This window comes from Hemiscyllium ocellatum, chromosome 22 (assembly GCF_020745735.1).
Source record: "Hemiscyllium ocellatum isolate sHemOce1 chromosome 22, sHemOce1.pat.X.cur, whole genome shotgun sequence".
NCBI classification, from domain to species: domain Eukaryota; kingdom Metazoa; phylum Chordata; class Chondrichthyes; order Orectolobiformes; family Hemiscylliidae; genus Hemiscyllium; species Hemiscyllium ocellatum.
In genome coordinates, this window is record NC_083422.1 from 16195566 (window position 1) to 16222357 (window position 26792).

The following is a 26792-nucleotide window of genomic DNA, read 5'->3' on the forward strand; positions in this document are numbered from 1 at the left end:
AGAGTTTGGGTCATCTTATTAGTGGATCCAAACACTCCATACAATCATCATAGGAATTCCTAGACATCAAGAAAATTAGCATAGACAAGGATGAAGCAATGGTCTCATTTCATGTAATGGCACTGTTCACTTCAATTGACAAAACTCTAGCCAGAGAGAGAATAGCCAACATCCTGGACTGGCAGAACAGACAACATCATGGGGAACCTACCAACAAGGACTGCATCCTTAATCTACTAGACTTGTGCTTGCCAGATCTGGCAACTGGAAGCAGCAGAAACGGAACCAAATAAATTCCAAAGTACAGCAGCGCTACATTAGAGGCTCCAATGCACTGAGGATATCACCTCGACGTAATGTCTGCATTACGTAACTTCCCAGCTCAGCGAGCATACCCACAACCACAACAACTGGCACCCGAGCTACAAGTCTTGCAGATTGAATATAAAGTGGGAAAATATGAAGTTACGCAATTTGGCAGGAGTAACAGTAAAACTAAATATCAGGTAACTGACGAAAGACTGCATTTGGGCATTGTCATGGATGAATCATAAAATGGAAGGTAAATGGAATGTTGGCCTTTATGTCAAAGAATGAGCGGATAAAAAATGGAGGTCTTATGAGAACTATTCAAGGCCTGAGTCAGATCACGGCAAGAACCGTATGCAGTTTAGCTTCCCTTACCCGGGGAAAATCACTGGATTGATCCTGGGTCTAGACAAATTGTCTGTTGAGGAGTGCTTGAGTAGGTTGGTTTGATACTCACTACAGTTTAAGAATGAGAGGTATCCTTAGTAAAACGTATATGATTCTTATGGGTTTGACAGGGTGAATGTGAAAAGGTTGATTCCCACGTGGGGAGAGATTAGGACCAGAGGTCATGACCGCAGAATACAGGGTTGCACATTTCAGACACAGGTTAGTAGGAGTTTCTTTTCCCAGAGAGTAATAAATCTGTGAATTTTTTTTACCACAAGGGCTTTCAAGGCTCAGACATTAAACATATTCAAACAGACACAGACAGAGTTTTAATCAGCAAAGGAATCAATGGTTAAAAGGAAATGGATGTTTAGATCAGCCATGTCCTCACTGAATGGGCTGAATGGCCTTCTTCTCCCCCTTTATCAATGAACTAACTATCACATTGTGCTGTATGGAAGCTTGCTGTGCACAAACAGCCTGCCACATTTCCTGTATTGCAATGATGACTACACTTTGAAAGCAGTTTATTAGCAGGACCCTAGTATTTCGGAGAGTTGTAAAAGACATTCAAAAATGCAAGCCTTTCTAGAAGATAATCTCTCCCTCATTTTGATGAATTAAAGCTGAGTAGTCAGTATTGGAGAGTGTTGGAAACCTCATATCAGACACTCACTCTTCAGAGACGATCCTCACCATCCTCCTGTTCCCCACCAAGACCTCTGCTGTACATTGAGAAGTTGATGTGAAATGGAGGGATGCCAGGAATGGACTGAGTTCCTTTACTTGCAACTGACATATAACCAACCAGTGTGAGAGTGGCAGCAGTAAAGGTAGCAAAGCAGCAGAACACTTTTTAGACAGAGCTGGCACAGCAGTGGGCACCTCTCAATCTCTTTTGTCCATAATCACTACATTTAACCAAACCCCAACTCATTTTGAGGTGGTCCATGAAATGTAATTGCGAATCCTTGGATAGTGTTTCTTCCTGTTTGTGGTGACACTTCCCCTTTCTGCTGTTGCTCTGCAATGCCACAACCTGCCGACTGGCTGAGCTGGATTACAGAATCTTGGAATTCCTGCAGCGCAGATAGAAGAGTCCACTCAGCCCATCAAGTCTGCATCAATACTCTGAAGCGCATCCAATCAATACCCACCATATCCCTGTAAATCCACATTTCCCATGGTTAATCCATCTAGCCTAGACATTCCTGGACACTATGGGCAATTTAGCATGGCCAAACCACTTTAGCCTGCACATCATTGGACTGTGGGAGGGGGCCGGAGCTTCCAAAGGAAACCCATGCAGACATGGGAAGAATGTGCAAATTTCATACAGACTGACACCCAAAGGTTGGAATTGAACCCGGGTCCCTGTGAGGCAGCAATGCTAACCACTGAGCCACTGTTCCTGGGAATAGAATCGGTCAGTTCACAGTAGAGTCAGAACATGACTTGGAAGAACCCACGTGATTGACATCTGAACTGGAAGATAAACTGTTAAAGCAAAGATAAATCCTGTTGTGCCACATGAGAACAAATTTCATCTAAGTTCCTTGAGAAAGCTGTGCATAACTTGTTGTCGAACCTTTATTGTACACAGAGTGCATGTCCTTACTCTGTCTGTTGCAATGGTGATTAGCCTGGCTCATAGTCAGCAGGTTGCCTGTGGTGAATCCTGATTGACAGAGTGTTATTATAACTGTCAATATGAGGAATAAGCTAATTTTAGAATTAGCACTCATAATTTAGTGGGGAATTCTGTTTCAGAATGGAATGCAACAGTAAGAAGGACAAACCCAACAGGCAGATTGAGTACTTAACCCATTGCTTTTCTTTAAATGACTGAGAGTAGGAGTCCTGCACAGTAGGTGAGTTGATTACTGAGCCTGCAGCAAATACATCAGCCAGAATTAAAAGACACAAGGAGGAAATGAGTTAAGTTTTTGGAGATATGATAATTCATTTTGTAAACAAACTGGGTGAAGGAGGGACAGAACTTCAGTTGGGTATGGTTAATTTTATTCTCTTGTAGTCACACACCGAAAGATTTATTGAAAGAGAAGTTTAATTAACTTCAATGTCACTTCACGTGGACTCCACAGAAAGAAACCATTGACCTGGATGATATGAAACACCGATTAGAAGATTCAATACAGGCTGGTGTGAAATATCAAGCCAGATCTTACAAACATCTCGCCTTTATAAACAGTCTACAAGGAAACTGTGAAGAGGCAATTCAGAATTTAAAGGAAGCTGAAAGGATTCTGAGGGAGAGACATGAAGATGGATTTGAGAAGAGAATCTTGGTCACCTATGGAAACTATGCCTGGGTTTATTATCACATGGACCGACTGGAGGAGGCTCAGTCCTACCTCGACAAGCTGGAGACAGTCTGTAAACTATTTCCTGAAGCCTCTCGGTTTGCAGCAATGATACCTGAGGTTTACGGGGAGAAGGGCTGGTCATTGTTGACTACAGCCGCTCAACATTATAAAGAGGCCAAAGAATGTTTTACAAAGGCCCTGGAGGAAGATCCTGACAACATTGAGTGGAATGTTGGCTATGCCACTGTACTGTCCCGTCTGGAAGGATTTTCTGGGACCCCAGAGAGTTGGAGGCCCCTGGAATCAGTGACGTGGTTTAGACGTGTGCTGGAGCTGGATCCCAATGATTCTGTATCCATGGTGCTGTTGGCTCTCAAACTACAACAAGGCACTCGCTTTAGTTGAACGAGCATTGAAGAAGTCCCCTGATCTTCCGTATGTGCTTCGATACGCAGCACAATTTTACAGAAATTGCATCAATGTGGAAAAGGCTGTGGAGCTGTTGAAGAGAGGATTAGAAATTAGCCCACACTCCACCTTCATACATCATAAAATAGGCCAATGCTACAGAACCAAATTGTACCAAGTGATCAACTATCCAGGCAGTAAAGATCCTCGCAATCCGGCATTTCAGCAGAAAGCTGAGCTGATTAATAAATGCAAGTACCATTTTGAAAAGTCTTTTGAGAAACACCCATTGACATCTACTAATGCAGGAATTTGACCTTCGAATGAAGAATATGACAAAGCATAGGAAATCAGCAGCCATCTCCTGACACTGAGCAGTATTTGAGAGAGTGGTGCAGTATTTGACACTGTGGAGTATTTGAGTTGATAAGCAAAGCAGGTCAGGCAGCATCCGAGGAGCAGGAAAATCAAAGCAAGAGCTCTTCGTCGGGAATGAGGCTTATTCCTGATGAAAGGCTATGCTTAAACGTCGATTCTCCTGCTCCTCAGATGCTGCCTGACCTGCTGTGCTTTTCCAGCAACACACTCTCGACTCTGATCTCCAGCATCTGCAGTCCTCACTTTCTCCGACTGGAATGTATTCGTCCAGAGAATAAGCAAGCACAATGTTTAGCAGTCGGGCTATTTGAGCTGAATCACAAGAATTCAGAATCAAACACCATCCGACATTTTCTGGCTCAATTATGCCTCAGTGGAACAGAAAAAGTGCCGTGAAAACCTGGAGATGATTGCAGCAAGACAACTTCGCAGGAATCCAGGAGACAGTGAGGCCCTTAGAGTTCGGGGATTCCTACACCAGCTGGATGGGAAGAAGAGTAAAGCGATTGAATGCTTTGAAAAGGCTTTAGAGTTTGATCCTGACAATGATGAATATCTCAATGCTCTTTGTGAATTATGCCTTTCCATCGAGGTCAGAAGCAACCTTCCCAACAAAAACTAAACAATTTGTTGGCAATGCTTTAATTCCCCGGAACTACACACTCTCATTTAGTCAGCTTCATTTTCATTTATGTACGATAGGCAGTTTCTTTGAAGTGAGCAATTTACTCCACACTCTTCAATTTTCACAAACCTCTTATTGCACTAATTCTAAAAATGCTTCATTCAGGAATATTGATTGTAGTTTAACTAACCAAATCACATTTTCTTTTTATTGTTAAAGATTTAGCTTGTGTGTGAACAGAAACAAAATAATGTCACTTATGAGGAAATAGAAAAATTGAACCAAATGGACAGATTTACAATAATTTTTGGGGGGAGTTATATGAATGCAGATATTTAAAACAATCATAAAATAGCCTGGGCCTGAATTAAACTCCAGATGGGTTTTAGGTGTTTGATTAGATTAGATTTCCTACAGTGCAGAAACAGGCCCTTCGGCCCAACCAGTCCACACCGACCCTCCAAAGAGTAACTCACCCAGACCCATTTCCCTCTGACTAATGTACCTAGCACTATGGGCAATTTAGCATGGCCAATTCACCTGACCTACAAATCTTTGTGACTGTGGGAGGAAGCCGGAGCACCCGGAGGAAACCCAAGCAGACACAGGGAGAATGTGCAAACTCCACATAGACAGTCATATGAGATTGGAATCGAACCCGGAACCCTGGTGCTGTGAGGCCACAGTGCTAACCACTGAGTGACGGTGCCATTTGGTGAGAGCATTTCAAAACAAAATATTTTTTCTATTTCCCAACTTGGGCTCAGGTCAGAATTAATATCACAGGATGGCCAGAAGATATTGAGCATGAAGGTTAGAAAAATGTGTTAAGAGCATTAAAATACAATGGCCACATGTACTGAATTTCCGGACAAATTATAATTGTAATTGCATTATCAGCAGTTATATGTCAAAGTAACCAATAAAATTACACAGTGGCTAACATTCCATTTATGTTGTCGATGTGGGTGAATGAAAACAGTTAATGTGGTGCACTCTGCATTAACCCATAATGGGGATTAAATTAACAAAGTAATTTCTAGCAGTCTGTCAGATTTCTAGATCTTGTCACCATTTGGAAAACTACCACACTTGCTTCTAGTCAACACAGAACAACTTGTCTAAAAACTGTGAATGGAAATTGGAGACATCTTAACCAAAGAGGGCATTGCAAAGGGACAAAAGCTTGTGATGATATAAATATTTCAGGATCATTAAAACCTCACCATTACACACACTGATTCCATCAACACAAGCCCCACTTGTCAATGAGGCTTGTCTCCTGGAGCCTAGACCACAATGATTTTCCACCAATGGAGATGGGTTCCTATCGCTACTTACATCTTTAGCATTTATTTAAAATTAATTGTAACTTTGGATTTCTCTCAGTAATCGATTCCCTGCTGCTGATGAGAACAAAAGTGTTTTAAATGATAAAATAATCATTAATTCCCAATGGAAGTAAATAAAATTGACTAAATGTTCCTTTCTTTTCATTCAAAATATGAAAAGAAATTCCAATCACAATATTGATCCCTAACTAAAAGGAAATGCAGCAAATAAGTTGCAACCAGGGGTTTGGGGTTCACATCCATTTTGTTGTTTGTTTCATTTTTATTTTGGAAAGGTTTTGGTGAGCTTACACAATTTTTTGAGGTTTGGCAAAGTAGCTGTGGTTGGCTGGTGAAGGATGGGTTTAGACAGTAGTGTGGTGCCCCATGTGGTTAAATAACCTGCTACAGTCACTGGTCTCCACATAAACAATCAAACCCACAGTGAGAGACTGGTTTGAGATCAGTGCCTATGGGTTTGAGACTAACCAGCGAGTCAATGTCTCTAGGATGTAATTTCAGATACCAGATAGGCAACAAGTACATTTCCAATTAAACTAATTGTTGTAATTTCTGGAAAGTATGCACCATTGTATAGTTGCACAAAATTGCCAAGCAACCATTGAAGTGGTAATCACAACATCATACAATTGTATGTTGCCTCAGCCAGTTATGTATGGCTCTGTACCTTTAGCTTTAAAGTACCTAACAGGTGCTTTAAGGTCTGATCAAAATGAAGACAAGAAGATACAATTGCTTCAAATATCAAATTTATTAGCTCATTCTACTTTATATACAAACTAATGAGCAAATGTTTTCAATTAACTTTATAACTGTGGAAGCCAATGAACCTCTTGCAATAACTGACATTTGCAGCTCTATCTCAGAATCTATGGCCCTAGTCTTGCGATTCCCAGCCCATAGTGAATGTATATTGTGTGGGACAAGGTTTCTGCTTTAATACTGTTCAGAATCTAATGTTACATGCTGTATCACTATTTTGTAGCATTTTCCATACTTTTCCAGGTATTCTATTGTCCTAAAAACAAATTGAAAAACACTTCTGCGTATCTCTGTGTTAATTGCATAATGTTCTAGTTTCTCTCCCAGCCAGGGTCATGCAGTTACCGCCCAGACAAATAAGAACAGACGAAATAGGAGCAGGAGTTGACCATCTGGGTGACCAGCCTGCTCCGCCATTCAATAACATCCACTCCACTCACCCACAACCACTCACCATAACCTTTAATTCCTTCGCTGTTCAAAAATCTTTGCCTTAAAAACATTCAATGAGGTAGCCTCAACTACTTCACTGGGCAGGGAGCTCTGCAGATTCACAGCCCTTTGGATGAAGAAGTTCTTCCTCAACTCAGCCCCTATGTCTCACTCCCCCTTATTTTGAGGCTATGTCCCCTTGTTCTAGTTCGCCAGTGAGTGGAAACAACCTCCCTGTTTCTATCTTACTGATCCCCTTCATAATTTTATATACAGTAGCGCCTCGATATACGAACGACCCCATTCACATACAAATCGGTTCACGCACAGGATTGTACGTAAAGTTTTGCTTCAATGTACGTACAAAATTCAAGGTACGAACGCAAAAAGCCCGTGTGCGACCACGTGGTTTCATTGTTCTGCTTTGCTACGCACTTGTTGGACACAAAAGCTCTCGGGCCCCGCATGATCTCATTCAGTTCGTCTTTGGAGCGTGCGCTGTGAGCAGCCGTCCAAGCATTCTTACACTATTCGAACAATGGGAAAAATGGATTCAGTTCGCAAACTTTTCGGTTCGCGAACCGGGTCCCGGAACGGATTAAGTTCGTAAGTCAAGGTGCTACTGTATTTCTGTAAGATCCTCTCCCACCCCCATCTTTCTTCTCAGGCTGTGTCTACACTAGGCTTGCTTTCCATGTAATTTTCTACTTGATACAATTACTCATTTTCCTGTCCAATTAACCCTTCATGATTAATACTTAACAATCAAATTTTATGCCTGACACTATGCACCACCCTTTGATATCTTCCAACAGATGAACAAAACCCATAACAAGCACATACATATTGTTCAATAGTTGCACGTTGGTCATGTGATAAAGTGAACAGGCCATTACTGTTCAAAAATGTTTGCCTAAAAACATTCAGTGAAGTAGCCTCAATTAGGGGTGGCATAGTGGCTCAGTCGTTAGCACTGCTGCCTTGCAGCACCTGGAACCTGGTTCAATTCCACCCTTGGGCAGCTATTTATATGGAGTTTACACATTCTGCCGTGTCTGTATGGGTTTCGTCCTACAGTTCAACGATGTGCAGGTTAGGTGGATTGACCGTATTAAGTTGGTCATAGTGTCCAGGAATATGTAGGTTAGGTGGATTAGCCATGGGAAAAAAATGCATGGTTACAGGGGCAGGGAATGAGGGTGAGTCTGGATGCGCTGCATGTCAGAGGGTTGGTGTGAACTTGTTGGGCTGAATGTTTCCACTCTTCTAGGGATTCTATTCTATGGATTACACAGAAACGAGAAGTTAACAATGCTACAACAACCAGGTGTCATAAAATGGAGAGTACTGCTGAAGCTTTAATTGAGCAGTCCTTAAACATGTCCCACCAATGATGCACAGTAAGGGATTCCTCAACTGACTGCTTTGTGAATCAATTAATCAGGGCTGTAAGTTATGGCAGTTTCTTGCTGTCAGAGTCCATGGTGTATTGTTGCCAAATGAGAACACGTCTGCAGATGCTGTGCAAGGAAAACACACAATCTCCTAAATGTCACATATGGGGTTCGGGCCTCCTATTCTTTGATTATTAGAGTTTATGTCTAATTGAATCATAGATAGCATTAAGTCTGTCTGTACATAAGTTAATAGGTCATTCTTCTCTCTTATTGTTAAGATAGTATGTGTGCTAGTCACACACATATGATTAGGGCCAATTTTATGAATGATTGTATCATTAAGTTGTAGCATCCTCCATATGCAGGTATCTCTGCTATAGTGTGATGTACATAGTTCAAAGATAGGGGAATGGAAGGCCCTTGTTCACAATCATCCTGTTGTTGGGTTTGGCTGTTATCATCCATCTATTTGCTATAAAATATAGATGTCCATAACAAACAGATGGGATACAGTAATAAACTGGCTCCATATATGTTGCTGTGATGGACTGAAAATCAAAAAGATAGCATTGCATACTGTGGCATTACAATTAGTCTTAAACAAATCAGGATTCAGCACTAAGTCAGCTTGGGAAATTAAATAATCAACTCCAAGACAACAAATGCCCAGATAACAAAGAAGTGGCTCGTTCATGTCAGTGTGTCAAACCACATAGCTCTAAAAAAACACAGTGCACTCAATAGGCTTCAGCGCCATCACAGGCTGTGATACATTTCCCAGACCATGCTATTAGTAAACTTCCAAATATATTGGCCAGAAACCAATTTACCAAATCCCTATGTGCTAATGGTTCAGTCCATACAGCAAATAATTTATTTTTCTTTTTTTCCCAACACAATCAGTTCCTAAAACTGAGGGGATTCTAAATCTCTTGGTTATATATGTTGTTTTCTCCATGTTTGATTAGATGAGATTCCCCTACAGTGTAGAAACAAGACCTCCAGCCCAAACCGACCCTCTGAAGAGTGAGCCACCCCCCTCTGACTAATGCACCTACCACCATGGGCAATTTTAGCACCGGACTTGCACACCTTTGGACTGTGGGAGGAAACCGGAGCAAACCCACACAGACGTGGGGAGAATGTACAAACTCCACACAGACAGACAGTCAGCCGAGGCTGGAATTGAACCTGGGGCCCTGGTGCTGTGAGGCTGCAGTGCTAACCATTGAGCCACCATGCCACCCATTGTGAGCATGTAGGTGTAGGACACAGTGAAGAACAACAAGTGCGTAAATCTTTATTTATATTTCAATAAATAGGTTTAATAGCTTCCCTAGTTAACTGCCAATCTTGGTAATCTTATTTTGTAGGGTCTCAACATTCATAGAATTGAATGCATCTGTTCCTGCTCCCAACTAGGCAGCAAACATTTCATTTTGTGCTTTCTCCTGCTTACATTTATTTTCCTAAGGTTCCCTTAGTCCACTCTTCTGTACCACCTCAACCTTCTTTCACATTCTCCAACTGTTCTAAGACATTCCAAATTCACCAACTACTTTAAAGGTTGGCACATGTACAACTGCTGAAGGTAAGTAACACATTAGATGGGTCACCTAACGGACCCTTCCACATACCACTCTGTAACCCTCCCCTCATCCCCAGGGTCCACTTGTTCCAATTTTTGAAGATGAGAATCTTGGGGAAATTGCGTTATAGCTTAGCATGGCTCAGTGAAATAAAAATCATGTTTGGGAATAACCTGTTTGCAGAAGGTGGGATGATTCCAGATAAGATTTTCAGTTTATGTAAACTTGTGTGATTTGGCCCAGCACCAATACAGAGGGAATGATCAGCAGTTGGGAACAAAAGTTATCTGCAGTACAGCAGTTAGTCGTGTTAGAATACTCATGAGAAGGAACAGAGAGTCCAAAAACCAAACAACAATCAGAGAAAATGAAATCAATGAGGCTATTGTGACATGATGATATTACATGATTAATTTGAGCAGTCATGAGATAACAAGAATTCCGCAGACTAGATTACAGCCAGGGTATAAGTCAATAGAGTTTACTGAAGGGATATGGTTATTCGTGTCTTTAATCTGTTAAGCTATGATGAGATCAGTGTGGCATGTGGCTACTGTGGCACAAGTATATATAAATATGCTGTATTTGATTGGGACTGTTAAGAGTATCTTACAGACTGCATCCTGAGATGTCTCCCATGCTATTGCTAAAGAGTTCCAAACAAAGATCGAATTGTACCATTGAACATGGGACTCAAGACTTCTCTTTGACAATTTCATGTAACATAGCTTCTTGTCACCAATATCAATTTTGTTGTTATAAAGGCAATTTCTCTATAGTAATGATGAGTCAATGCCTCATCAATTAAACTATTCTTTTTTAATTCTCAAAGCCGCAATGACCACTTTGTCAAGTAGGTGTACATCTGTGACCCGTTCTTCTGCACATTTACATCACATGTTCCCTCGTGTTCGTAATGCCAGGATGGGAGGGTTTGAACTGTGTGGAGAGGCTGAATAGGCCGAGGATTGTTTCTGTGGAGTGTCGAAAATGTGGGTGATCTTTCAGAGGTTGATAAAATAATAAGGGGCGTGGATAGGGTGAATAGCCAAGAATGTTTTCCTGAGGTGGAGGAGTTCAAAACTAGAGAACATGGTTTAAGGTGAGAGGGCAAGAATTGGAAAAGGATCTGAGGGGTAATCTTTTCATGAAGAGGGTAGTGTGTGTGGAGCGAATTGCCAGAGAAAGTGGGAGAGACTGGTACAATTACAACATTTGAAAAGCATCTGGATGGGCATATGAATAGAAAGGATTTTAATGAATATGGGCCAAATGCTGGCAAATGGGGCTAGGTCAGATTGGGATGCCTGGTCAGCATGGATGATTTGGACCGAAAGGTCTGTTTCCTTGTTGTATGACTCTATAACTCTATGACTTCAGATGTAACAATCCCTTCTGCACACTTACATCAGTACCCCAAGATCATGCCATTACTCCTCGAATTTTAACTGATCTTTTGGAAGCTCAAAGATCCGTGGATCGTGCCTGTGTGTTGTAAGACTTCCAGCTACATTGTTGTGTTCTTGATACCTGCTCAAGAAACAAAATCCACTGTGGGCCCTCGGACTTCAGTGTTGTTACGAGGAGAGATTATATAAATCAGGTCTGTTTCCACAAGAATTTAGAAGGTTAGGGGGTGATCTGGTCAAAGCCTTCATGATGTTTAGCAGGAAAAGTTAGGGCAGATAGAGATAATTTTTTTTCTACTGATTGCAGATTCTAGAACTCATGAGCACAGCTCAAAAGGTGAGGAAAGGCCATTCCTGATGAACATAAGGGAGCATTTCTACACACAAAGAGTAGCTGAGCTTTGAAACTCTCTTCCACAAATGGCAATTGATGCTGGATCCCTTGCTCATCTTAAATCTTAGATGGATACATTTTTATTAGGCAGAAATATTAAGAGAAATGGTGCAAATGTAGGTACATGGAGTTAGGCCACAATCATGGAATAGTGGAACAGGCTGGAGAGGCGGATTAGCCTACTCCTCTTCCTATGTTCCTAGTCTTGATAAGGACCTGATGGTGAAATGGCATCAAGAGAATGGTGTACTGTTTGTGTTCCTTCTGTAAGGAGGGAGTTGTATCGACACTGGAAGAGCTCTCTTATCAAGTCCTACATTTGTAACACTGTGTTTCTTACCCTACAACATTTAATAAGCTCAGCAGAACTATCACAGGACACTGCGCTTATCTTAACTGCCTTTCCAATTTCACTCCCAGGTCAGACATTAACTCACTTTTTCCTTATTCTTTCATGGGAAGTGTATATCACTGATTAGGTTGGTATTGGATGCCCATGTCCAAATGTCCTTGGACTGTAACCTATCCCTCTGCCATCTCTGGATCTGATTCTAAATTCTAACATTACAAATATTATTGGAATATCTTGCTTTTCACTCTCCATCCTCTCTAATTCTTCAATCTCATAGAAATATCTTTGCAGCCTTTCAGTTCACTGATTTCACCAAATTCTGCAGTTCCACCTGTGTGATAAACTTCAGGATGAGGAGTAGTGCTTGCAATGAGTGCGGGGACCAGTGGGCTGTTGGGTAAGTACATTTCCCTCCAAAAGCACTTACCTCAAGAGTCAGGGTCCTCCATTTGCAGCAGCAGGAATGGTGAGAGTGAGGAGCTGAGTGGGAGCAGTTGGCTTACGCTCTGAGAAGGTGAGTGAACTGATTTTGCTGCAGCATAGAATTCACTGTGAATCATAGACGCCCTACAGTATGGAAACAGGCCCTTCGACCCAACAAGTCCCTCTGATTGGCCAAATCACCTAACCTGCACATCTTTGGATTGTGGGAGGAAACCGTGCAGACACGGGGAGAATGTGCAAACTAAACAAAGACAGTCACCCAAGGCTGGAATTGAACCCAGGTCCCCGGTGCTGTGAGGCAGCAGTGTTAACCACTGAGCCACCAAGCTAACCAGCAGCAGCAGAAGCGATGGGAGCGGTTGAATTGCACTCTGGGAAGGTGAGTGAACTAATATATTTGGGCAGCAGCTGAACTCAAGACACTACAGGTGCAGTGTCTCCCACCCGCCCTCCTCATCTAACCAAAACAAAACTCTGTGGTGTGTTGATAATTTAAACCTTTTCTATTTCCTTTTTATCATGTGATTGGTAAAAAAAAGTTCCTTTCTTTTTTTCTCACTTATCTATTATTTGATATTACAGGTGGAAAGCATGTTTAACGAATTGGTCACACCACAGATGAGGATTGCTGAGGGAGAAAGGGAAGGGGTGACCAACAGGCAGAGAAAGAGCAGGAAGGCAGTGCAGATGTCACCTGCGGTCATCTCCCTCCAAAACAGGTATACCATTTTGAATACTGTTAGGGGAGATGGCTCATTAGGGGAAATCAGGTTCATGGCACCGTGCCTGGTTTTGCTGTACTGAAAGGTGGGAAAAAGAGTGGAAAGGCCATAGTCATAGGGGATTCATTTGTAGGGGGAGTAGATAGGTGATTCTGTGGTCGAAAATGAGACTCCCGAATGGCATGTTGCCTCCCATGTGCACGGGTCAGGAATGTCTCAGATCGACTGGAGAAAATTCTGAAGGGGGAGGGTGAGCTGCCAGCTGTCGTGGTCCATATAGGCACCAATGATATAGGTACAAAATGGGATGAGGTCCTGCAAGCAGAATTTAGGGAGTTAGGAGCCAAGTTAAAAAGTAGGACCTCAGGGGTAGTAATCTCAGGATTGCTGCCAGTGCCATGTGCTAGTCAAGAGTAGAAATTAAAAAAAAAGGCAGGATGAATGTATGGCTCGAGAGTTGTGCTGGAGGGAGGGATTGGTTCTGGGGGAGGTAGGACTATCCCAAACTGGATGGTCTACACCCAGGCTGGACTGGAACCAATGTCCTAGGGGCTGCTTTTGCTAACACTGTCGGAGAGAGTTTAAACTAATGTGGCAGGAGATGGGAACCAAATGAGGAGATTCATGAACAGTAAGGAGGTAGAAACGGAAACCTGTAGGTAACAAAGTTAGTGCGACTGAGGGAAGAATATGCAAGGAGCAGATGATGAACAACTGGTTGTCTGAGATGCATTTGGCTTAATACGAGAAGTGTAGTAGGTAAGGCAGCTGAACTTCGGGCTTAGATTAGTAGCTGGGAGTATGATGTTATTGCTATTGCTGAGACTTGGTCGAGGGAAGGGCATGATTTGCAACTAAATATCCCAGGATTTCGATGCTTCAGTTGGGATAGAGAGGGAGGTAAACGGGGTAGAGGAGTTGCATTACTGGTGAGAGATGATATCACAGCTGTGCTGAAGGAGGGCATTCTGGAGGACTTGAGCAGTGAGGCAATTTGGACAGAGCTCAGAAATAGGAAGGGTGCAGTAACAATGATGTAGCTGTACTACAGGGCTCCCAACAGTGAGCTTGAGAGAGAGGTAAAAATACCTAAACAGATTATGCAAAGATGTAGGAGCAACAAGGTGGTGGTGATAAGAGATTTTAATTTTTCCAACATTGACTGGGATTCACTAAGTGTTAGTGGTGGAGATGGAGCAGAATTTGTAAGGAGCATCCAGGAGGGTTTCATAGAGCAGTATGTAAATAGTCCAACTCAGGAAGGGGCCATACTGGAACTGATGTTGGGGAATGAGCCTGGCCAAGTAATTGAAGTTTCATTAGGGGATTACTTTGGGAATAGAGATCACAATTCCATAAGTGTTAGAATACTCATGGACAAAGATGAGCGTGGTTCTAAAGGAAGTGTGCTCAACTGGGGGAAAGCCAACAATATCAAAATTCAGCAGGAGCTGGGGAATATGGATTGTGAGCTGCTGTTTGAAGATAATTCCACATTTGATATGGGGGAGGCTTTTAAAGAGAGGTTGATTAGAGTGCAGAACAGATATGTCCCTGTGAAAATGAGGGATAGAATTGGCAAGATTAGGGAACCTTGGATGACAGGTGAAATGATGAGAGTAGCTAAGAAGAAAAAAGAAGCATACATAAGGCCCAGGTGACTGAAAACAGACGAAGATTTGCAAGAATATCGAGAAAGTAGGACCAATCTGAAATGAGACATTAAGAGGGTTAAAATGGGTCATGAAATATCTTTAGCAAATAGGGTTAAGGAAAATCCCAAAGCCTTTTATTTGTATATAAGGTGCAAGTGGTTAACTCGAGAATGGGTTGATCTACTCAAGGAGAAAGCAGGAAGGTTATGCGTGGAGTCAGAGAAAATGGGTGAGATTCTTAACGAGTACTTTGCGTTGGTGTCCTTCACCGAGGAGAGGGACATGACAGATATTAAGGTTAAGGATAGATGTTTATTCCTCTAGGTCAAGTTGGCATAAGGAGGGGGGAAGCATTAGGTATTCAAAAAGACATTAAGGTGGACAAGTCCCCAGGTCCAGATGGGATCTATCCCCCATTACTGAGAGAAGCAAGAGAGGAAATAGCTGGGGTCTTAACAGCATCCTTGAACACGGGTGAGGTCCCGGAGAACTGGAGAATTGCTAATGTTGTCCCCTTGCTTAAGAAGGATAACAGGGATAATCCAGATAATTATAGACCAGTGAACCTGACATCAGTGGTAGGGAAGCTGCTGGAGGAGATACTGAGGGGTAGGATCTATGTACGTTTGGAAGAAAGTGGGCTCATCAGTGAGAGACAACAGGGTTTTATGCAGGGAAGGTCATGCCTTACCAATTTAGTAGAATTATTTGAGGAAGTGACAAAGTTGATTGAAGGAAGGGCTGTAGATATCATATACATGGACTTAAGTCAGGTGTTTGATAAGGCTGATGCAGAAAGTAAAGTCACATGGGGTCCAGGTTGTACTAGCTAGATGGCTAAATGACTGGCTGGGCAGCAGGAAACAGAGAGTAATAGTGGAAAGGAGTTTCTCAAAATGGAAAACTGTGACCAGTGGTGTTCCACAGGGATCCATGCTGGGACCACAGTTGTTTGTTACATACATAAATGAACTGGAGGAAAGCATAGATGGTCTGATTAGCAAGTTTGTAGATGACATTGAGTTTGGTGGAGTAGCAAATAGTGAAGGGGGCTGTCAAAGAATGGAGTAGAACATAGACAGATTGGAGAGTTGGGTGGAGAAATGGCAAATGGAGTTCAATCTGGGCAAATGTAAAGTGATGCATTTTGGAAGATCCAATTCAAGAGTAAACTATACGATAAATGGAAAAGCCCTGAGGAAAGTTGATGTCCAGAGAGATTTGGATGTCCATTGTACCCTGAAGGTGGCAACGCAGGTTGATAGGGTGGTCAAGAAGGCATTGGGGAAGCTTTCCTTCATCAGACGAGATATTGAGTACAAGAGTTGGCAAGTCATGTTATAAAGTTGAGTAGTAGTTTGGTTTGACTGCATTTGGAATACTGCATACAGTTCAGGTTGCCATATTACCAAAAGGACGTGAATGCTTTGGTGAGGGTGCAGAGGAGGTTCATCATAATGTTGCCTGGTATGGAGGACGCTAGCCATGAAGAGAGGTTGAGTAGTTTTGGATTCTTTTCATTAGAAAGATGGAGGTTGGGGATGGTGGAGGGCGCGGGTAGGGGTGGGGTGGGGGTGGGGGGGTGGTGGGCACGGAGTGATGGTGTCCTGATTGAGGTCTACAAATTATGAGAGATGTAGACAGGGTGGATAGCATAAAGCTTTTCCCAGAGTAGGGGACTCAATTACTAGGGGTCACAAGTTCAAGCTGTGAGGGGAAAAGTTTAATTTTAATGCATGGAAAATTCTTTACACAGAGGGTGGTGAGTGCCTGGAACAGGTTGCCAGTGGAAGTGGTGGAGACAGACATGATAGCATCATTTAAGGTGTATCTAAACAGATAGATAAATGGACAGGGAGCAGAGGCATACAGTTCCTTAGTAAATAAGCGACAGGTTTAGATAGAGGATCTGGATCAATGCAGGCCTAAGGATCTGTTTCTCTGCTGTAAGTTTCTTTGTTCTTTGCTTCTGGCACTGCCCGAGATGGTCTAGGTGCAGAATGACCTGTCACACAGGCTGTGCTGGATGCTGGAGGAGCAGCACGGCCCCATTACAGCATCACTGCCTCCTGATAGACCCCACTGTGTTACAGAGCCAGACCCTGTTCTCTGTCTAATTCTCATTCATATTCAACAGTAATCAGGGAAGGCTGAGTGATTTTTGAAACCTGAACCTGAACAGTGAACTGGCTTCAATTCCGTGTTGCTGATGCATTTCTATAAGGATTATCTGATTACAGTGCAATGTGAAGGGCGTGTTTGGTCTGTGTACGTGAGCTTATGTGTGGGTGCGTCTTTGGAAAGTGAGCACCTTTCATTCTGATCATCCAGTTCCTCAGACAACAGAAGGAAAAGTAAACCAACAGCCAACGTATCCTCTGAGATCACCATGGGGTAAGTGAGATCTTCATGTGTCCATACCGTGTACAGAAAAGAGAAAGTGTGTCCCCAAATTTAGGATGTAAAGCATTCCATGATATAAATCAAAGAAAAGCTAGGAGAATTCTTTAATTGTTTATCTCTTACCCAAATCATTGAATCATATTATCTAGACAGTATCTCAACCTCACTAGGATAAGAAAGGGAGCAGTTGCAGAGATCATTGATGCGCTGATGGTAATAATCTAACAATTTTGGTTCTATAGAAGTCCGACAGGATTAAAAGCTACCGATATAGCACCATAATACAAAAGAGAGTGAGACAAAACTGACTTAAGAGTTGGACAAATTAGCTTAACATCCATCATTGTGGAAATTTTATATTCTGATATAATGGATGTAACAGTAGAACATCTACATTGCAAAATGCAACCAAGCAGGCGGGAAAATCATACTCAACAAATTGGTTTAAATTGATTTGAGGAAGTAACTATCAGAATTCATAGGGGATTGGCAAACTGGTAGCAGCCTGAAAGGTAGGGTAAGGGAGGCAGTTTCAGGATGGTAATCTGTAATTATTGATGAGCCAAACGGGTCAGTATGAAGCGAGTGCAAAAACATTATTTAAGGAATATAATGTGGGAAGTTATGCAATTTGGCAGGAATAATAATAAAACTAAACTTCATCAAGTAAATGAAGAAAGACTGCATTTGGGGGTCTTCGTGGATGAATCATAAAATGGAAGGCAAATGGAATATTGGGGATTCTGTCTGGGCCCATCGCTTTCCTTGAGTTGAATCCCAGGAAGACCAATCTGATGTCTGCAGCAGTGACTGAGAGAACATTCACGTCTGGGGCTTTCAGGACAGGTGACACCACAGACCGTCACTGGCATTCTGCTCGAACTGAAAGCATTGAGCATGTCAGGGGCTGGGGTTACATGTTTGTCCGCTCTCTTGCTCTGCTTCATTTTGTATCCCATTACATCCTGGAGGTTTTGGCACAGGCAGCGGGTAACCACATGATTGGTTTGGGTCTCTAACTTGGTCTTATACTGCCTCTTGGCATCTCTGATGGCTTTGTGGAGACCACATCTGGATTTCCTGTATAGATCTGGGTTGTCCAACTTGAAACCTCTTGTCACTTGTCTTCAGAAGGCAATGGATTTCCCAGTTCGTCCAAGGTTTCCAGTTGGGGAAAGCAGAGTTTTAATCAGCAAAGGAACCAAAGGTTAAAGGGAAAAGGCAGGAATGTGGATGATCAAATCAGCCATGTCCTCACTGAATGGGCTAAATGGCCTTCTTCTCCCCCTTTGTCAATGGACTAACTATCATTGTGCTATATGGAAGCTTGCTGTGCACAAACAGCCTGCCACATTTCCTGTCTTGCAATAATGACTACACTTAGAAAGCAGTTTATTGGCAGGACACAAGTATTTCAGCATCCTGAGGGCTGTGAAAGACATTCAAAAACGCAAGTCTTTCTAGAAGATATTCTTTCCCATAATTTGACGAATTAAAGCTGAGTAGACAAGTTTGGAAAGTGTTGGAAACCTCACATCACAGCTCCACTCTTCAGGGACCATCCTCACAAACCTCCCGCTCCACCCCCACGCCCCCAATAATCATTACATTTAACCAAACCCCAACTCATTTCGAGGTGGACCATGAAATATAATTGCAAATCCTTGGGTAGTGTTTCTTCCTGTTTGTGGTGACACTTCCCCTTCCTGCTGTTGCTCTGCAATGCCACAACTGCCGACTGGCTGAGCTGGATTACAGAATCATAGAATTCCTGCAGTGCAGAAAGAGTCCACTCAGCCCATCAAGTCTGCACCAACCCTCTGAAGAGCATCCCACCCAGACCCACCATATCCCTGTAAATCCACATTTAGCATGGCCAATCCACTTAACTTGCACATCTTTGGATTGTGGGAGGAAACCGGAACATCCAGAGGAAACCCGTGCAGACACAGGGAGAAAGTGCAAACTCCATAGAGACAGTTGCCTGAGGCAGGAATCGCGGCCTTTTCTGTGGTGCAAATGCAAATGTTATTTTCCATTTGTTAGCCATCATTTCCCGGTGATCTCCCCTCCACTGCCTCAAAACACATTGTCCCAGGCCCCACACTGCTTGGTTCTACCAGCTCCCCAAGATCCACAAGCCCAACTATGCTGGCCAACCCATTGTCTTGGCATGTTCCTGCCCCACTGAACTCATCTCGTCCTACTTCGACTCCGTGCCTTCCCACCTACATCCACAACACCAACCACGCCCTCCATCTCTTCAAAATCCTCCAGTTCCCCAGCCCCCAGCGCTTTCTCTTCACTATGGAATGTAGCCTTATACATGTCCATACCCCACAAGGTGGCCTCCAGGTCCTCCGCTTCTTCCTCTCCAGCAGAGCCATCCAATCCCCCTCCATCAACACCCTCCTCCACCTCGCCAAACTGCTCCTCACTCTCAACAACGTTTCCTTTAACTCCTCCCATTTCCTCCAAATTCAGCAGGGGGTTGAGCCCCAGCTAGCCCTGCCTGGTTGTCGGCTGTGTCGAGCAATCCCTCTTCAGTACCTACATAGGCACTGTGCCCCAACTCTTCTTTGTATCACTGAGAGCGGGTGGCCCTGTATAACTGCACATGAGGGAAGTAAACCATTGAACCTGCAGCAAAAATATCAGCTAGAGTTAAAAATAAAAGGATGAGCTAAGGCAAGTTTTTGAACTCATTGGATGGAGGGGAGACAGTACTTCAGTTGATACGAGATGAATTTTGATTACTGTTATTTTCTTGCAGTGACACACAGGAAGATTTGTTGAAAGTGAATCTCGATTGGCTTCAGTGTCACTTCACGTGGACTCCACAGAAAGAAACCATTGACCTGGATGATATGAAACAAAGATTAGAAGATTCAATAGAGGCTGGTGTGAAATATCAAGCCAGGTCTTACAACCATCTCGCCTTTATAAACTGTCTGCAAGGAAACTGTGAAGAGGCAATTCAGAATTTAAAGGAAGCTGAAAAGATTCTGAGGGAGAGACATGAAGATGAATTTGAAAAGAGAATCTTGGTCACCTATGGAAACTATGCCTGGGTTTATTATCACATGGACCGACTGGAGGAGGCTCAGTCCTACCTCGACAAACTGGAGACCGTCTGTAAACTATTTCCTGAAGCCTCTCGGTTTACAGCAATGATACCTGAGGTTTACGGGGAGAAGGGCTGGTCACTGTTGACTACAGCCGCTCAACATTATGAAGAGGCAAAGGAATGTTTTACAAAGGCCCTGGAGGAAGATCCTGACAACATTGAGTGGAATGTTGGCTATGCCACTGTAATGTTCCGTCTGGAAGGATTTTCTGGGACCCCAGAGAGCTGGAGGCCCCTGGAATCAGTGACTTGGTTTAGACGTGTGCTGGAGCTGGATCCTGATGATTCTGTATCCATGGTGCTGTTGGCTCTCAAACTACAACAAAGCCGGAGAAACGATGAAGCATTCGCTTTAGTTGAACGAGCATTGAAGAAGTCCCCTGATCTTCTGTATGTGCTTCGATACGCAGCACAATTTTACAGAAATTGCAACAATGTGGAAAAGGCTATGGAGCTGTTGAAGAGAGGATTAGAAATTAGCCCACACTCCACCTTCATACATCATAAAATAGGCCAATGCTACAGAACCAAATTGTACCAAGTGATCAACTATCCAGGCAGTAAAGATCCTCGCAATCCAGCATTTCAGCAGAAAGCTGAGCTGATTAATAAATGCAAGTACCATTTTGAAAAGTCTTTTGAGAAACGAATGCTGACATCTACTAAATGCCACCTTGATTTTGCTCAAATTTGCTTATTAAATGAAGAATATGACAAAGCACAGGAAATCTACAGTCACCTCCTGACACTGGAAGGTATTCGTCCAGAGAATAAGCAAGCGATATGTTTAGCAGTCGGGTTATTTGAGCTAAAGTACAAGAATTCAGAATCAAACGCCATCCGACATTTTCTGGTGGGAATGAAAGTCGATTATGCTTCAGTGGAACGGAAAAGGTGCCGTGAAAACCTGGAGATGATTGCAGCAAGACAACTTCGCAGGAATCCTGGAGACAGTGAGACCCTTGGAGTTCGGGGATTCCTCCACCAGCTGGATGGGGAGAAGAATAAAGCGATTAAATGCTTTGAAAAGGCTTTAGAGATTGATCCTGATAATGACGAATATCTCAGTGCTCTTTGTGAATTACGCCTTTCCATCGAGGTCAGAAGCAACCTTCCCAACAAAAACTAAACAACTTTGTGAAGTGCATCAACTCCTCTGAGTTATAAACAGATTTATTTCATTCACAGAGAAATTCAGGAGGTCTGGCAGCATCTGTGAAGAGAAGACATAGTTAATATTTCGAGTCCAGTGATCCTTTTATCTTCACAGATGCAGTCAAACCCACTGAGTTTCTCAAGTAATTTCTGTCTTTGTTTTAGAACTCCAATATCTGCACTTCTTTATTTTGCATTTTCATTAATAAACGTTTCACAAATTCTTTGAAGTGCTCACTTTATTCCTATATGTTTAATTTTCTCAAGGCTCTAAATGCAATAATTCTAAGGGTGCTTCAGCAATATTGATCACACTGTCGAACTAATCAAATTATTATCATTTCTTTATTGTTAGAGATTTGAGTTTGAATTGGTAAAAATATAATGTTGGGCATAGGAGAACAGAGTTTATTTAACCAGTTGGACCAATCCACCATAATTTTTTTTATATGTGTTACGTGAACTTGTTTAAAGCAATAATAAACGAATATGAGCCTGATTTTAATTCCAGTTGGGTTCTGGGTGTGAAGGGAGGGCATTCCAAAACTACAGAATTTCTCTAGTTCCTGCCTTGGGTTCAGGAGATCGTTAATACCAGGGTCAGAGAATGTTGGGGAAAATGATATCGAATTTGGTTCACAATTTAATTGGCCTGTGGCACAGCGAAGACCTTGAAAGTCCTAACATTTAAAAAAAATTATCAGAAAAACTGCTAGATCAAAAGGTTACCTATGTAACAGGTTACTTTGGAAGAGTAAAGTCCATGACTCAGGTGACTAGGAGCAGAATACATCACTCATATCATTCCCACAATCCAATTGGAATAATCAACGTCTCTAGGCGTTCCTTTGTCCTACCCACCTATTTGGATTGTTTATTAGCTCCGCTGCCACAAAACCTCTCACCAGTGGGTGACTATAACTTCAGTGATCTCACCCTTCTGTTCTTTAGTGTGGTGTACTATCTGAGTAAAGATCTTATGGGCACTAATCATTTATAATCAGACCTGATCCAATCTCTCCAGCAGGAGTTTTATTCCTGTCGTATATTACTAAGTATTTCTCAACTGTAACGTTTAATTTGTCACATGCATCAACGAGAGTCACTTCCTTTCTGTGATCATCAGTCAGTTTGATTTGACCTATTCGTGCGGGGATGTGAGGACAATTATTGAAAGTGATGCTGGGAACATTAGGGATTACTGCTCCATCCCTGTATTCCTTAAGTGATGCTATGACACAATATTTACCCTCCTCACTGCAGACAACTCCAGTGACATTGGTTGTCAGGCTCCGAACCTTGCTTGTCCTGAATCCACAGAGTGCACCTTTATTCAAGTAGACTGGATACAGGCGTGCAATGATCTGATCGGTTTGGTCACAGTTGCTCAGACTGGTCCCCGTCAATCTCACTTCCTTGTCGACTATATTTGGCAGAATGTCCCTATTCCATCCTGTCCTGCCCCATGAAAATAGCTAGGCCATAGGTCAGGTCTCCTTTCCTGGGAATATCCGGGGCTGGTCTGGGTTGCCTTTGTACCTCCCCATTCCCAGTATCAGGACTCTCCCAAGTCCAGTGCAGATAAAACATGGACAGGGAAGGCACCACTCCAGCAGTTGATATGCACTGGACACCAATGCCCTCTTTCTAATTCCTTCCCTGAGTCATGAGTGAAGCAGCCTATTTCTGTGCACCTGTTTTTGGAAGATCCTTACCAATCCTCTGTGATCCCGGCACTGACATAACCAAGGGTGGAACTCCCATTGGGTTTCCAGCACATTGTGAATTGGTTACAACTGTTATAGACCAGTGATGTTATAGACCCCCTCAAAACATTTCAAGAAAGTAACCCAGACCCTAACTTTGCTTGTTGTTTTAAACAGGTGTACAGCGGATATTTCAGGAGGGACGCAGTTGATCAAACCACTTCGTTTCAAACAAAACAGAATTTATATCCAAGATTACCGAATGAAACACAAACAAAAAGAGATCAGCATACTGAATAGCAACCTATCTGAAAACCCAACAGATCATCTCAGATTAGTGATGCTGTTCCAAATACTTGCAACGGTCCTCATAAACACTCGTAGGCACAAAATTTAAAACCAAACACAGGGTCTTACAGGAAAGAGGTCAGAGTGAGGGAGGGTCAGCATGGACCTGCTTCTCTTGGGTCCAGCAGCTACACAACTGCCTGACTACTTTCAGGGAATAACCAGACAAAACAAACCAAACCAGAGAAAAGCTGCGCTGGGAGAACTGGCCACTCTCCTTTTGTTGTACAAGTGTATTTTTCTAAAAGCTTGAAAGCCTTTTGCCTCAGGCAGTATCTGTTTGCTCTAATCAAATGGGCCCTAAAACCCTTCAAACGTAGACTTTTCTAAATCTGTGCCTTTTACAACCTCTGTGAAAAAAGACAAGGACATCATAACCCAGTTAAAGGAGCAGCATCATCACACAACCAAAAGGGACCATTTCGGCCAGGTGACCCTACAGAACCCATCAAATCCTATGGATTAACTACAGATACTCTGGGTGCCTGGGTATGACCACACAGCACAACAACTGTACACACACCAATACCTGTGCGGATGGAGAAGAATACATTGAACACAGTTCTTCTGTTTTCTTGTCAATCTCTTTGAGATAGGCTACCTGACAGAAAACAACTGCAGTTTCTGTGTGTAACTCAGTTTAATCTCTGAGTCCCTTCATCATTTTAATGTACAGAAAGTTTGAAAGTCTAAAATTCCATTAAATTTCAGAATACAAATACCATCACCTATCTTATTTTAAAATTCAAATCAGTGCCATCACCATACAGATCTAATAGAGTCATAAAGGTGTACAACATGGAAACAGACCCTTCAGTCCAACTTGTCCATGCTGGCCAGATATCCTAACCTTGTCCTATTTGCAGCACTTGACCCATATACCCATCCAGATACCTTTTAAATGTTGTAATTGTACTAGCCTCCGCCAATTCCCCTGACAGCTCATTCCACACATGCACCACTGTCTGCATGAAAAAGCTGCCCCTTAAGTCCCTTTTATACTTTCCCCGCTCACTCTAAATTTATGCACTCTCATTCTGGTCTCACTCACCCCAAGGAAAAGACTTTGTCTATTTATCTGATCCATGCCCATCATGATTTTATAAACTGCTATAAGGTCACCCCTCAACCTCCAACACTCCAGAGAAAACAGGGCCAGCCTTTCCTGATAACTCAAATCCTCCAACCCTGGCAACATCCTTGTAAACCTTTTCAGAACCCTTTCACGTGTTACAACGTCCTTCCGATAGGAGGGAGACCAGAACTGCACACAATATTCCAGCAGTGGCCTAACCAATGTCCTGTACAGCCGGAACATGACATCCCAACTCCTGTACTCAATACTCTAACCAATAAAGGAAAGCATTCCAAATGCCGCCTTCACTATCCTATTTACCTGCAACTCTCTTTCAAGGAGCTATGAACCTGCACTCCAAGGTCACTTTGTTCAGCAACACTCCCCAGGATCTTGCCATAAGTGTATAAGTCCTGCTCTGATTTGCTTTTCCAAAATGCAGCATCTTGTATTTATCTGAATTAAACTCCATCTGCCACTCCTCAGCCCATTTGATCAAGATCTCATTGTACTCTGAGCTAACCCTCTTCGCTGTCTACTACACCTCCAATTTTGGCGTCATCTGCAAACTTACTAACTGTACCTTTTATGCTCACATCCAAATTATTTCTATAGATGACAAAACATAGTGGACCCAGCACTGATCCTTGTGGCACTCCATTGGTCACGGGCCTCCAGTCTGGAAAACAACCCTCCACCACCCGCCCACTGGCTTATACCTTCAAGCCAGTTCTGTATCCAAATGGCTAGTTCTCCCTGTATTCCATGAGATCCAATCTTGCTAACCAGTCTCCTATGGGGAACCTTTTCGAACACCTTACTGAAATCCACATAGATCACATCTACCACTCTGCCCTCATTAATTCTCTTTGTTACTTCTTCAAAAATCTCAATCAAGTTTGTGAGACATGATTTCCCACGCACAAAGCCATGCTGGCTATCCCTAATCAGTCCTTGCTTTTCCAAATACATGTAAATCCTGTCCTTCAGGATTCTTCCAACAATTTGCACACCACCGATGTCATGCTCACTGGTCTATGATTCCATAGTTTTTCCTTACCACCTTTCTTAAACAGTGGCACCACGTTAGCCAACCTCCAGTCTTCTGGCACTTCACCTGTGTCTGTCGATGATACAAATATCTCAGCAAAGGGCCCAACAATCATTTCCCTAGCGTTCCACATATTTCTAGGGTACACCTGATCAGGTCCTGCGGATTTCTCTACTTTTATGCGTTTCAAGACATTCAGCATTTCCTCCTCTGTAATATGGACATTTTTCAAGATGTCACCATTTATTTTCCCTTATTCTATATCTTCCATGTCCTTCTCCACAGTAAACACTGATGCAAGATACTTGTTCAGCATCTCCCCCATCTCCTGCAGTTCTACACAAAGGCTGCCTTGCTGATCTTTGAGGGGCCCTATTCTCTCCCTAGTTACCCTTTTATCCTTAATGTATTTATACAATGTTTTTGGATTATACTTAACCCTATTTGCCAAACCTATCTCATGATCCCCTCTGGATCAGGAGAGAGCAATCAGTGAAGTGGGCTTGTTTGATATCAGTGGCCCACCCTCCCTTTTCCTTTCTCCTCCTCCTGTAGCAGAAACTCTTGAGGTGAATTTCTAGGGGGAGGTGACTGTCTGTCTCTCTCTCTCTCTCCCTATCTGTTCAGGGAAGAACTCTGAAGGGTGTGGGGGTGGGGGGGAGGGGGGAAGTGGGAGGGAGCTGGTGGGCAGAGCAGAGCATTGGGAAGGAAGCATGCCCATTGGTTCAATTCATAGGTTGCCTTTGGCCTGAGACTCCTTCTCTGGGGCATCAATCTGTACACGAGCTGGGTGACAATGTATGGGTTGGCCCTTGAACAACTTGAGCTGATTTAAGCCGTTCCTGTTTGCCTACTTTCAGCTGTAATTTGTAGACTGAAGGACTCAATTTTTCAATGATCTGATTGGACCCGGCACTCTCTGGATGCAGGAACGTTCTGGGTTCAAGCACCCGAAGCACCATTCTGTCCCCTATTTTATCGG

The 26792-nt window shown here is 42.8% G+C and overlaps 1 protein-coding gene and 1 pseudogene across 1 annotated transcript; both read left to right on the top strand.

Annotated features, from left to right (window-relative positions):
- The first annotated feature begins 459 nt into the window (after positions 1-459).
- On the top strand, positions 460-3750 carry LOC132826128 (interferon-induced protein with tetratricopeptide repeats 1-like; annotated as a pseudogene).
- A 468-nt stretch (positions 3751-4218) lies between these two features.
- Positions 4219-21653, top strand: LOC132826129 (interferon-induced protein with tetratricopeptide repeats 5-like). Its single transcript, XM_060841777.1, has 4 exons — positions 4219-4381; positions 7463-7589; positions 12402-12521; positions 20122-21653. The coding sequence occupies exons 1-4, from the start codon at positions 4219-4221 to the stop codon at positions 21602-21604; spliced, it is 1893 nt and encodes a 630-aa protein (XP_060697760.1). The 3' UTR covers positions 21605-21653.
- Positions 21654-26792: the final 5139 nt, after the last annotated feature.

Coding starts and splice junctions, on each gene's coding strand:
- LOC132826129 (XM_060841777.1), top strand. CDS start 4,219: ATGATTGCAGCAAGACAACTTCGCAGGAATCCAGGAGACAGTGAGGCC. Junction 7,590..12,401: donor TCCCGGAACGGATTAAGTTC/GTAAGTCAAGGT, acceptor TCAATCTCATAG/AAATATCTTTGCAGCCTTTC. Junction 12,522..20,121: donor GGGGACCAGTGGGCTGTTGG/GTAAGTACATTT, acceptor ATTTTCTTGCAG/TGACACACAGGAAGATTTGT.